The 13,062-nt window shown below is 46.0% G+C and overlaps 1 protein-coding gene across 1 annotated transcript; it reads left to right on the plus strand.

Annotated features, from left to right (window-relative positions):
* The first annotated feature begins 512 nt into the window (after positions 1-512).
* Positions 513-2,201, plus strand: LOC142565834 (substance-K receptor-like). Its single transcript, XM_075676378.1, has one exon. The coding sequence runs from the start codon at positions 733-735 to the stop codon at positions 1,633-1,635; it is 903 nt and encodes a 300-aa protein (XP_075532493.1). The 5' UTR covers positions 513-732; the 3' UTR covers positions 1,636-2,201.
* Positions 2,202-13,062: the final 10,861 nt, after the last annotated feature.

Genomic DNA, 13,062 nt, shown 5'->3' on the forward strand with positions numbered 1-13,062 from the left:
TCGGCATCTGTCATCTTTGACAGCGTTATATGAGGTAAGCAAAAAAAAAAAAGAAGCTTTCGCATGCATGGGATACGTCACGCCACTAAACATATAAGCTATTCATTACCCGTTTATGTTTTTTTTTTCTGTTTTGACCCCATGAGTAAGAAAAGACGCTATGCATCAGAAGCTATGCCGTACACAAATATATATACAAAAATTGTTCGTTCTTTGTTGGCGCAGTTAACGGGGCTGCCGTTCAGTGTTGTCTCACTCGAAATATCACCAAGGCAAACAATCACACTCGTACGCGCGCCATGCGAATTCAGTCTGCCTTGGAATACCGCGGCGTCCTAATGAAATGGTCACGCTGTGCAGGCTAGCGGCGCTTGGCATAGATCCCGCATTCGTCGCTCGAGAGGGTTGCCGGAAGTATTTCATTGCGCCCCTGATGATTCCTAGGCGCCGTATAAATTGCTTCGCAAGGACAGAAACCTCGAGTAAGCAGCTCTCACGCGCCGACGGAGGCAGCAGCTTCTGCGGGCACGCAAAGCGCGTAGTCGGTCTGAGCGTAAGACAGCGTAAAACGAATAACCACGAGTGAGCCCGAATAGAGAATATGGGTGAGAGCAGCGACATGTGCCGGTGAGTGACACAGCGAACCGACGTGCAGGGAGTATGCGCAAACGGTCGCGGAGAGCGGATAATCAGAAAGAAACGTCCCGTCTGCAGCTGTGAGGACGGCAGCTCATGGAGTTCTCGTGGTCTGGCCGGCAGCTCCCGTATAGCCCCGATATGGATGGCATCGGACCGCTCTTCTACGTAGCGTTCGCCGTCCTCCTTGTATCCGGAGTCGTCGGCAACATGTCTGTGGTGCTCATGGCCTGCTGTTACGGCCGTGTGCGGACGCCCGCCGGCCTCTATGTTGTCAACGTAGCCGTCGCGGATCTACTCATCTGCGCCTTCGGTGTGTTACTTGACCCCGTGTCAGTGCTCCTGCGTCGCTGGCCCTTTGGCGTAGCGCTTTGCTACGCGTGCTCCTTTTCCGAGAACCTTGGAGTGTTTGTGCACGGCTACACGCTCGTTGTGGCCGCCGCTCGCTTCGTCGCCGGCGCACCTCCCAAGCCGGGGTCTTGCCACCTGAACAACGTCGGCGTCTGGTTTCTGGGCGCAGTCGTTTGCTTGCCTCATATGCTGCTCATCGATTCTCGCGCGCTGGCTGTCCACGGGCAGTGCGTCGTCAAGTGGCCCGCGACTGTCAAGATGCTGGAGCCGTTCGTCTCCTTTGCCGCGCTTGCTGCATTGCCATTTCTGCTGGTCACAGTCTCGTACGCCTGGCTCCGAGCGTCCCTGTGGCTGGGCAGAGACACGAGGCGTTCGTTTGTGCGGCAGGCGAGCATAGTGCGTGTCTTTTGGCTCATGTCACTACTGCTGCTGCTTTGTCGGACACCCCTGCACGTGACCCGGTGCCTGCTTGTCGTGTGGACAGCTATGCGGGCCAGTACACACCTCACCGTGGTGGTGCTTGCCACGAGGGCAATCGCCGCCGCTGTCGTCTGCTTCACGGCAGCCTTCTTTTTCGACCTTAGTGCCAAGCAACTTGCGAGAAGGGTGAGACAGGCGCCCTCGGTTGCGGCAAACCACGGCTCATAAGGAGGAGTGTACAGCACTATCTGGCTAGAACGGCGACTTTTACAGTAATTTCCTGTCGCCGAGTGTTACGATTCAAGCACGTATGTGAACTTTGATTAACTATTGCTTATCGTAGACCTGTTTTGCATTTTATAAAGTGCTGGCAAGCTCGAATTTATGCACATTGTACTGCTGCGCTATGTACGAAGTGTCATTTGTGCATGCGCAGGAACCCACAACACCGTTTCGCTGAGCCCCGCTAAAGGGCCCTAATGTTCAGGAACGTTAATTGTGCGCCTTCATAAACGTGGCTCTCTTGAGCGCCCTAGTGCGCAGGAACGTTGTTGTGGCTTCCTGCGCATGCAGAAAGCCACAACGACGTTTCGCTGAGGCTCTCTAAAGCGCTCCAATAGAAGTACACTGTATGTGTGTTCGCAAATTATTTTGTTGATGGCGTGAAAGCATGCATTTATAGTTCTGTTGCATAATTCGCTTCAGAGTATCGGCCGATGTTTGCACTTAACGCATACTACGTGTAGATCAACTTCCTTTTTATGTATTTATTTGTTTATTAGTGTTACCTCTAAAGGCCCTCACGGGGAGGGTATTACATATGGGGGGGGAGCACATAGGGGGGGGGGCTTTGTTTTGATTAGCGGATAGAATTAAGGAGCATGCAAGGACACAAGCCCGCTTTCGCCCCTGCGTTGTACCAAGAAAGTATACACATCTCAAGAGAGCGGCGGGAGGGGTTGCAACAACCCTTGCCTCGATCTCCCGTCGCCGTTGTAACGGCCCCAGCGCTGGTTGGTCTGTTGGATGCCCATTTGCCGCAATTAAGCGGTGACCCTGTGTTGTTCTTGTTATGTATGAACCAGCTGACTTAGTGTGTAAGTGCTTATTTGTAGAGACCTCGTCAGACGGCGTACATCCCTTTCGTGTAAAGGTTGACGCCCTCGCACAGTCGCGGCTGTGGGTGGAAACGCCGAGAAACAAAGTTTGTCCCTGTTTAATATGGCCGACCTGATGCTTTATTTTGTAACGTAAATTTTCTTCTATTTCATACTTGTCATCTGTCTGGGCGCACGTCTGTAACTCACTGGGGTGGCTTGAGCAAAATAATCGTTATGAAATAATGTTCCTGGCAGCCGCGTCTTTATGAGGGAGCGGTAAAAATGATTAACTTGAATAGTTCGTATCGAATGCTACGTACAAAGTGAGGAAGAAGTATAGCCACTAATAGAAAACATGTGCTATGCCAGGCCTCGCAGCGTGCAAAGAAACTTCAAGGGGCATTGTGCGCATGAGCTGACATCGCCCCTTGATCCATCAACTGATGCTATTTGCTTGATCTCTAGCGCTGATTATAAGAGTGTCGTTGCATGTCACCTCACTCATAAAGAGCCGCTGTTGTTGCACAACAAGCGGAGTATTGTATTTAGCGTTGTCTGCCGGAGTGTGTCTGCAGTATTTGAAAGTATGCCGATGAGCACCGCTGCTCAAGAGCGAAGAGGAGATGTCACTTCGTTTTCATCCTGTTTTATTTATGCGAACATTACAATCACCAATAACCCTGTACCTGTCTATGTACGCAAATATTTTTGTTCATACTTATCTGTATGCTGGAGACACATGCCTGTATGATTAAATTACAGTAGCAACCCAGCTTTGCATTTAGAGAGGCGACGTTTCGGGTAAGAAGACTGGTGTTTTGGATAAACTTAAATAATGGGAAGGTTGGTCGGCGCTTGGATCAGGGACGGCGCCAGTGTACTTCTGTTGGGGGAATGGGGGCTGTAACCAGAATAAGATTATCCATTTTCATTGGAGGTGCACGAGGGCACTCCATCAGTTGGCACTGCGAGGTGGAAGGAGAGAGGCGATGGCGCCCGCCCTCGCGCCCATTTAGAGCTGCTCCTGGTTTGGGATATTGGTGGGCTCGTTTGTTGGTACATTCGAATTTGTCAGTAAGGGCTTGACGCAAGTATAGCTCCGCCTATCAAAAATGTCGACCATCGTGTCTGATGCATATGGCGTGGTTCACCCTTTCTTCCTTAGTTTTGCATCTCAAGGCCTGAGCATCTCGGCCTTGGACATTGCTTTTAAAATTTGGGCAGACTAGGAGTGCGACAGTTTGTTAGATGACGGTAATATATGCAACCCTCGGCTGAGCTGCACTTTACCAATAACCTGATGTGAGATGACTGATGTAATGCACCTAGAAGCTTAGCATTTTATACTTTCTTTATACAGGAGGCGCTTGCCGTAATGTAAGAAGGTGGCAGTGCTTATCTTATGGGCCTTTAAAAAAACAGGCTTTCTCTGATAGCTCTTTTGCGTCAAGAAATAAAAAGGCATCATGTAATATCCAATGAGCAATTTGCGTATCTGCCACTGGGTATATGCCTATTCCTGGCCAATACTTAAGAATGAATATGTGCTACTGTGACACAGGCGGTGTACAAGGCTTAAATGACGTAGAGATGTGAGTACAGATGTGTACTTACACATCCGTACTGTGACATAAGGGGTGTATTAAGTATGTGTCATTCTTCCCTCTACATGCACATCATACCATTATTCCACCGACAAGGATCAAACATAGCCGACGTCTCGCAGTGTGGATCCACTTGAACTGGTGGTTGCATTTCGGTATAGCTTGTGAACAGTGAGGTGCAAAAACACAAACATTGCATGACATTAAAGTTGTGTTTTGTGCGGTGCATAAACATCGAGATTACACGTTACATAAAATAAAAATAAAGACAATCGTACGCATCGCACTTAGCTTTATATAGAGTTTCTGAGCAGACAATCTTGGAATGCCGGCTTACATGATCCTCGCACCAGAAGGCGACGAAGGCGCACCCAAGTTCTTTCGTTCAAGTGACATTGTTGGACGACCCTGACACTCCCGCGTTCTTTCTTACTTGTGTGTGTTTCTCTCTCTCTCTCTCTCTACGTGTGCATTTCCCTTTCATCTTCCGCTTTCCTCTTACCCATTTTCCAGGACAGAGTAGCAAATTGTATGTTTGTCTTTCGGTTAATCTCTCCGCCTTTCGCATCTCATTTCGCTCTCTCTGACAGTTAACGTAGGGGCCCGATTTTTATTAATCATATCATGAGAAGCCAATTAACAAACAAGGACACCACGGAAAACATAGGGGAAATTACTTGTACTTACTAATTGAATGAAAAAAATGATAAATTAATGGCAATGAAAGTGGATGAAAAAAACAACTTGCCGCACGTGGGGAGCGATCCAACTTCTTCGCATTACGCGTGCGATGCTCTAACCACTTGAGCTACCGCGGCGCGGTTTCCCCATCCACTTTCTTGGGTATTTATGTGTTACTACTAGCACTAACCTTGCGAGTGTTAGCCAGCTCCACCACTCATAAACCTTGGCGGTTAGAGCATCGCACGCGTAATGCGAAGACGTGGGATCGTTCCCCACCTGCGGCAAGTTCTTTTTCATCCACTTTCATTGCCACTAATTTATAATTTCTTTAATTCAGTTAGTAAGTACAAGTAAGTTCCCCTGTGTTTTCCTTGGTGTCTTTGTTTGTTGGCTTCTCATGATTCGAAGTAACTAGAATTATTTTATTATGTTCAATTAATCGTTTCACGATAGCTTTGTTTCACATAAGTTTCCAGCATGTGCGTTGAATCTGCATAACATTTTCTTCCTTTTACCATTCGTCTTACTGACCTTGAGAAATTAGTATTAGTCTTCTCTCTCTCGCTTTCATTTCTCTTCCTCCTCCTCGCGTGTAGTGTAACAAACTGGACAAATTCTAATTAACCTCCTCTCCTTTCCTTTCCCTCTCTCTTCTTTAGCTGCTGTGCATCCGTTGAAATGTCTCTATTATTATTATTATAATTGAAATGAATATTAGGAGAGATTGGCGCCTTTAGGTGGTACCGGCTACTCCTTGTCACTAGGCAGAGGAACCAAATCTGCGTAGAAAGGCAGAATAGCGACACAAAATATGACACTCAGTAGAACACTCGATGAATAAAAAATATACAGTCCAACAGTACATGAATCGCAAAGTTTTGTGCATGAGTTCAGTACTCGTACGCATATGTAAAGTCAGATATTTTGAACAGCCAAAACACAGAACACACGTAATACACTGCTAGTACAGAACAGAACTATACATATTGCGTAAAAGTTGAGATCACCACATAAACCAGTTATGAACCACGAACAACATTTATGTTACTCATTTAGCGTATTCGGATCATCTGAAACTTAATATTTTCCCAAAATGTTGGTGTCCTCTAAAAACTTTTTCAGAGCAAGAAGTGCTCTTTTCTGAAGACCCGCAGTTGGCCATGGGCCAAGTATCTTTTTTAAAGTGAATGGTCTTCTGTCAAATATAAACGAATTTGCTTGCAGTACCCTTCTTTGTGGATCGTATTTCATGCACTCGAGGAAAAGATGATGCACATGTTCGTCTGGATGGCCACAAGAACACTGCGGACTAGAGACACGTTTTATCCTGTACAAGAAGTGTTTCGTAAATGCAGTACCAAGGCGCAGGCGGTGTACCAATGTTTCAAATTTTCTGTTGTCCCTTAGATTTTCCGGCATTCGTAAGTTTATACATGGGTCTATAGAGTATAACTCCGAGTTTTTAGTTTGCTTATCAAACCAGGTAGTTTCGCTGAGGCGACAGGAAATCTGTCGCCTCAGCGCAATACGCAATAGGGGAAGATTGGTTGTGTCTGCGTTACTGTGCGCCCGATTCGCAGCTGCGTCTGCTGCAGTATTACCAGGAATATTGCAGTGCCCAGGTACCCACTGAAATGCAATTACGTGGTTCATTGCGCTTGCTTTTGTAAGTTCTTTGAGCGTCTCAGACAATAGCAAAGTGTTCAAAGAATTTTTCTTATTGCTCTGTAGTAATGTGAGAGCGGCTTGAGAATCGCTAAAGATAAACCATTTTTGCGAATGCTTTTATGATGTTATGAAACGCAAAGCACACAGGATTGCAAACAGTTCTGCCACTGTGGAAGATGTCTCTCGGGATAATTTAAATGTTTGCTCTAGCGCTAAATGTGGAATGACGAATGGTGAAGTCGAGGAATTTTTGTTACACGAACCATCTGTATAAACGTGGATGTACTGGGGATATAATGAGTAAATTTGGAAGAGTGCCAGTTTTTGTGCGGCTGCTATGAGCATGTCTCTCTTAGATATAGTCCCTTCAACCGATAATTCTATTTTAGGACATGTTAACATCCAGGGAGGGTACCTAACATCCACTTTGCATAATTCAAATCTTGGTAATAATGATTTATGTTCTCGAACAACATCGTGAATTTTACTTTTGTTTCTTTCGGTAAGCGCGATGTTTAATGGATGCTTCTCGTGTTGGGTTACGATGTCATAAATATTTCGGCATGTTTCAACAGTTCGTATGACTGGAAATGGTGGGTGACGAGCTTCAGCAATTACTAAAGAACTCGTGGTAGCCTGCGGAACCCCAAGACACACTCGTAGCCCCCTTGCTAGTAAACGTTGAAGACATTCCTCAGAAGTTTGCGATAAACCATGGAGAATAGGTGCCGAGTAAGCATTTTTTTTTGTTTTATGCGTGCGTTATGAACTTGTAGTAGTGAAGAGACTGATCCCCCCCACGTTGTGTCAGAGAGTCGCTGAAGTACGTTTATTACTGCATTGGTCTGCTTTTCTATTGCGCCGATGTGTGGTGCCCATGTTAGCTGGCGGTCAAGAATAACTCCAAGAAATTTATGCTCTTTCACAAACATCAAAGTCTGGCCATTAAGCGTAAGCTGGAAATTATTCAGCTGTCGTCTAGTGAAAGAAGGTGCGGCTGTCTTTGCGTATGAAAGACTCATGCCTCTTTCTTTCAAAAAGGTGTTGATATTATCAAGACCCTCTTGCGGCGTTGTTTGAATGTCTTGTGTATGAGATCGAGAGGCCCATATGCAGATGTCACCTACGTACAGAGAATAGTGTAGACCAGACGGTAGTGTTTGTGGCAAGGCTGCCATGACACAGTTGAATAAAAACGGACTGAGAACACTGCCCTGCGGAACACCCTGTGTGATGCTGTGATAATTACTTTCTCCTTCGATTGTTTCCATAAATATTTTTCTATCTTTCAAGTAATTTGATACCCATCGCAGTGTTCGACCGTGTAGGCCAAGCTCTAACATACCAGCAAGGACGTGTATGTGACTTACAGTGTCGAATGCTCTTTGAATGTCTAAGAATACTGCTACTGTCAGATTTCAACAAATTCCTTCATGTTCGACGCATGTGGCAATGTCTAATACTGCATCCATTGTACAGCGATTTTGTCGAAAACCGGTCATGTAGTTGGAAAACACATTTGTGTGTTCACACCACCATTGCAGTCGACTGTCTATCATATTCTCCATTAGTTTGGAAAAACAGCTTGTGAGACTGACGGGTCGGTAGGAGTCAAGAAAAAGGGGAGTCTTTCCTGGTTTTAGTACTGGAATTACTCGAGCTAATTTCCATGAGTCTGGAAGAGTCTTTCTTATCTAGATATCATTAAATGTCTCCAAAAGAGCAATTCTTCCTACTGGACCTAGGTTCTTTAACATCATATACGTGACACCATCTGGGCCTGCGGTTGTCTTTGTACGGCATGACGAAAGAGCACATTTCAATTCATTTAAACTAAACTCACAGTCAAGTTGAGGATGTAATGACATAAAGCACGCACGAACCTTCTGTCATGCTAGTGTTGTCGAACTTGTAAATTGTAGGCATGTAAACGGAATTCCTGGTCTGGATATAAGTTGACAGAATCGTCAGCAACAGATGTTTCCGGAGTGCTTCGAGCTACGGTAAGGGTTTGGAAGGGATGGCTCTGCGTAACTGGACCGCTAAAAGATCGGACAACTGACCATATTCTGGGAACTGGAGTAAACGGAGACAACGACGCGCAGTATTCTCGCTATCTTCTCCTGCATAATTTTTGTAAGCGTCTGCGCGAAGTTGAATGAACTTTCTGTGCCATCTTGTAGTCATCCAGCTTTCCACTGCGGTGGTAAGCCCGTTCTGCGCGTCTTCTATTTGCTCTTAGACATTCATGCATATTCCCCGTCGACTGCAGCGTATTGATTTGGAACAATGACTTGCTTTGTGCAGATCTAGTAAAACTCAATATATTTGCAAAACTTTGAAAGTTCGGATTTTCGCCTAATGAGTTACTTAAATGGGGACGAAAACTTTGGCAATTAGTATATTTTGAGTAGCGCCGGGTCCCTTCACTCCGTATGAGACGATGTTTTACCACGATCGGAAAATGATCACTACCGTGCGTTTCTATGTCCGTTGACAATTCAACGCCATCAACAAGGTCTTGTGAGCAGAGCGTAACATCTATACAGCTTGAGTAACGAAACTCCCGCAAGAACGTTGGAGAGCTGTCATTTAACACGATCGGATTACTTTTTTCTGCGGCAGATTCTATAATGCTTCCGCGGAAATCGTTATATTCACTGCCCCAGATGATGTTATGTGCGTTGAAGTCCCCACAAACCAGCACATGTGAGTTTGCGATACCAAACACATTCACCAAGCTGTCTAGTGATATTTTGCTAGAACATTGTAGATAAAGACTGATCACTGTGACAATTGTATTTCTAAAATATATCTTGCATGGTACGAACTCCGGTATATTTAAATCGCTCGACTGTATTAAATGGGACGGCAGGTCTTTTCTAACGCACAACATCGCTCTGCTACTTCCAGCAATGCGCGATTATTTATATATGACATAGTTCGAAAGACGAAAGTCATCTCGTACGCCTGCCTCCTGTATACATAAAACAGGAAAGTTATGTTAAGCTAGTAGTTTGCGAAAATCAGTTGACTTATTTCGAAAGCCATTAGCATTCCACTGAAATATGAAAACACATTTGTAACGATTATCCATTGCAAGCCTGCCGTGGAGCTGTTGGTGGTTGTGGAAGCACCAACGATTCCATAGAAAGCAGTGCTTTTACCTCTGGTAGGTTGTTTGCATGTGGAATGGCACTGAGAATTGCACGCAGAGCTGTGAATAGCATGGGCAGGATCATCTGTCTCATGGATGAAGACGCGTAATCACCAAACGGTGCTGAAGCTCCATGTGTGCTCTAAGCAGGTCGCTGAAGAGCTGACTGAGATGGTCGCTGGGATGACTGGTGTGGTTGAGGCGAATTCTGAGGTAGTCGCTCAGATGTTGAATGAGGTTGCTGTGTCAATGGTAGAGGGCGTTGCTGAGAAGGTCGGCGAATTTCACTCGAAGCCTGGGCAAGATGAGTACTATTCTCTGAAGGTGGATCATGTCGCTCGCTGTCAGAACGTTGCCAACCTGAGTGCTTTAGAGCTGCAGAATAGTTCATATTGACCCCTTGCTTTTTTTCTTTGTTAGGAGCTGGAGGCGCGCATCTTAACATCAAGGTTGGGTGGGGGCGCATTGCGAGGAGGCAGCCTTCCGTATTTCAACTCATGTTCGCGTAACCTTAAGGCAGCTCTGCTCTGAGGGCACCCGGAGTAGGAAGCTGTATGGTTTCCGCCACAGTTGGCACACTTTGGCTGACACACAGACTTGCACTCTGAATGGTTGTGGTCTTCTGAGCATATTTTGCAGCGACGGGGACTGCGGCAGTTCTTCGATAAATGTCCAAATCTCTGGCAGTTGTAGCATCTCAGAGCAGGGCCATGATATTCTTCTACGGGATGACTCGTGAAAACTAAATGCACTCGTTGCGCCATTGGTTTGTGTTCTCTGAAATGGAGAATGACGGTTCTCAGAGGGCGTGGTTCTACCACTCCGTCTTGTTGGCGATTGTAGCGTGCCTGACGACGGGCAGATGTCACGCCAGAATACTTCAGGAAGTCTACCAGTTGATCTTCCGTATACTCAACTGGCACATGGCGTATCTTGCCAACATTCTTGGTATAAGATGCCGGAATGAATGGCTTGAATCCCAAACCAGCGACTTCGCTCATCGACAGCAGATGTCTTACAAATGAGACTGAAGTAACGTTGACAGAGAAACTTCCATCTCTATTCCCGCAGAATGACTGTACTTTTTCCTTTGCCGCGGAAACAATTTCCGACGCAGCGCGGTTTGGATTCACTTGCCAGAAGTTGCGTCCTTCCTGGGTCGAAAAGCAACTGGAATTCCCTCAGGCCGTTTCTTTTTATACGTTACCAAGGAGAACGGCGTTTCATCGCAGTCTATATCTTCATCTTCACTTAGCTCATAGGTAGATGTCCTGTCGTGGTCAACCCGTGGTTTCTTGGCTTCACTCTCGTTTGTCTCAGCCATATTCACTGAAGGTGCGTTGAAAGGTAGTGCAGCGTTGAAAACTAGCGTCGCCGGCTTGATGACATTAGGCGCGTGTTGTGGCACTTCCGAGTGCGGCGCCGATTCTGCGGTACTCATGCGCCTAGGAACGCGCTGTCGGACATATGGCTCGTGCCGGTGTTCTTTGCTGCCTACCGCCGTGGTAGGCGCAGATACGCTGCGGAGCGCAGCAAAACCACGCGATATTCTGCGTGATATTTAGCACATAGGTATCCCACGGGATGTTTGTTCTTTCTGGATAACAGCGAAGTCTAAACACAGCACTGATTCTTCGAAGAAAGCAGAAAATAATATCTCACCGAAGAAGCAGCGGCCGCTCGGAGGGACTTCTTCTTCTGGCCGAAACGTCTTTATATGCACAATCTATTTGTAGTGTTTTGTTGTTGCTGTTTAATGATCGTACACACATGTGAATGTAGGCTACATTAGTACCGACTACAGCTGAGAAATTTTAGCTATCGATTTACACATAAATAAGCACGCTCGTACCACGACAAATATACTTAGGCTACAAGGAAAGCAGATGTAAACAAGACACAAAAAATAAAACCAGGAGAAGCTACCTATATGCATCCGCATTTAAAGAAAAGATTACTCTGCGTAGGACATTGCATAAAAAAAACGTTTCAACGAGTAAACCAAGACGTCATTGCTGTATGGAGTGGCTTCTATTGTATGGTTTGCTGTAAACATGAAAATTGGCCGTAGCTTAGATACCTTTCTGCACCGTTTACGACTGGACGTCGCCTACACACACTGCTTCTTACACCGCGTGGAAAAGAAGAAAACCTCCAAGTGCACCTACTGTGACACAACAGACGCTTCCGTGGAGCTGCGTCTCTCATAGTCTGTCCACTATATGGTCAACAGCTAGTCCATTTCCACTATAAGTTAAGTCACTTGGACAGGCGTGAATTTTCCATTACGAAAATACTTAGTCTATGGCCACGCCCCGCTAAGCGTAGATGTGCTTTGACAACCCTACGGGATTTTTTTGCAGACGGCAATCCAATCAATTTGACTTGATTTGTCGATTCTTATGAGATCGTATGTAACTCGGCAAAAAACGGGGTTTCTGCCGCTCCTTTTATTATCTCTTTCAGAGAGACGATATCGCACGACTTCCAGCCAAGCCGATAATAGAGGGGTGCTGTGAACCCGGCTGTTGACATGCCGGCTGACACACAGCCGTGTCACCAGCCTTGTGCGTAGCACTCCTTTATTCTCACTTCTACACCCTCGCCGCTAACCCACCTTCGGTCGTTGCCGCACCCACCTGCCCTACACCCTCTTCTCTTTAGAAAAACCCTACCTATATATATACCGTGCCGAGGAAAGCATATGTCGTCTTGAAAAAGACAAGTCCACTTGTCGAAGCGTTGGCTCCCGCTTTTACTATGTTCTCGTTTTGCTCATCGTCTTGAATTTCCATCTCCCGCCTTCCCCGTCTTTTCCCTGTTCTCGTGTGAGACGCTCGCTGTGTTCACCATCGCCTCCATCGCTACCACTTGATATGTTGTCACTTTATTTTTCCGCAATCTCATCTACTGTACTCATTCCTTCCAGTATGTTAGAAATGAAGTAGTGCTGGAAAAGTCGTGAGATTCGACGTAACAGTATTTAATAAAGGGAAAATGAGACATCCACCCAAACGTAGCAAATTGCTACAAAGGAAACTCATACGAGTTCCTCGAAAGAAAAAGCCTCGCAGTTGAAGAAAAATTCGTCCACAACTGCGAGGCTATTTCTTTCGAGGAACTCGTATTAGTTTTCTTTGTAGCAATTTGCCACGTTTGAGTGGATGTCTCCATTTTCCCTTTATTAATTACTTCTCTCCACCTTGCGGGTTTCCGCAGAACTATTACGTCAAACTCTTGCCTTTGCTTCGAGTTGTTGACGAATTCGACTTCGCCCTGCTATTTGCTAGCCGCCTGGTTAGCTCATGGTAGAGCGGTTGCCCCGGAAAGGCGGTGCTCCTGGGTTCGAGTCCTGGACCAGCACGAATTTTTCTTCAACTGCGAGGCTTTTTCTTTCGAGGAACTCGTATGAGTTACCTTTGTAGCCATTTGCTACGTTTGG

Source organism: Dermacentor variabilis, unplaced genomic scaffold (genome assembly GCF_050947875.1).
Source record: "Dermacentor variabilis isolate Ectoservices unplaced genomic scaffold, ASM5094787v1 scaffold_12, whole genome shotgun sequence".
Taxonomy (NCBI): domain Eukaryota; kingdom Metazoa; phylum Arthropoda; class Arachnida; order Ixodida; family Ixodidae; genus Dermacentor; species Dermacentor variabilis.

What these genes read in the sequence shown, in the direction of transcription:
- LOC142565834 (XM_075676378.1), top strand. Translation starts at nt 733, where the DNA reads ATGGAGTTCTCGTGGTCTGGCCGGCAGCTCCCGTATAGCCCCGATATG.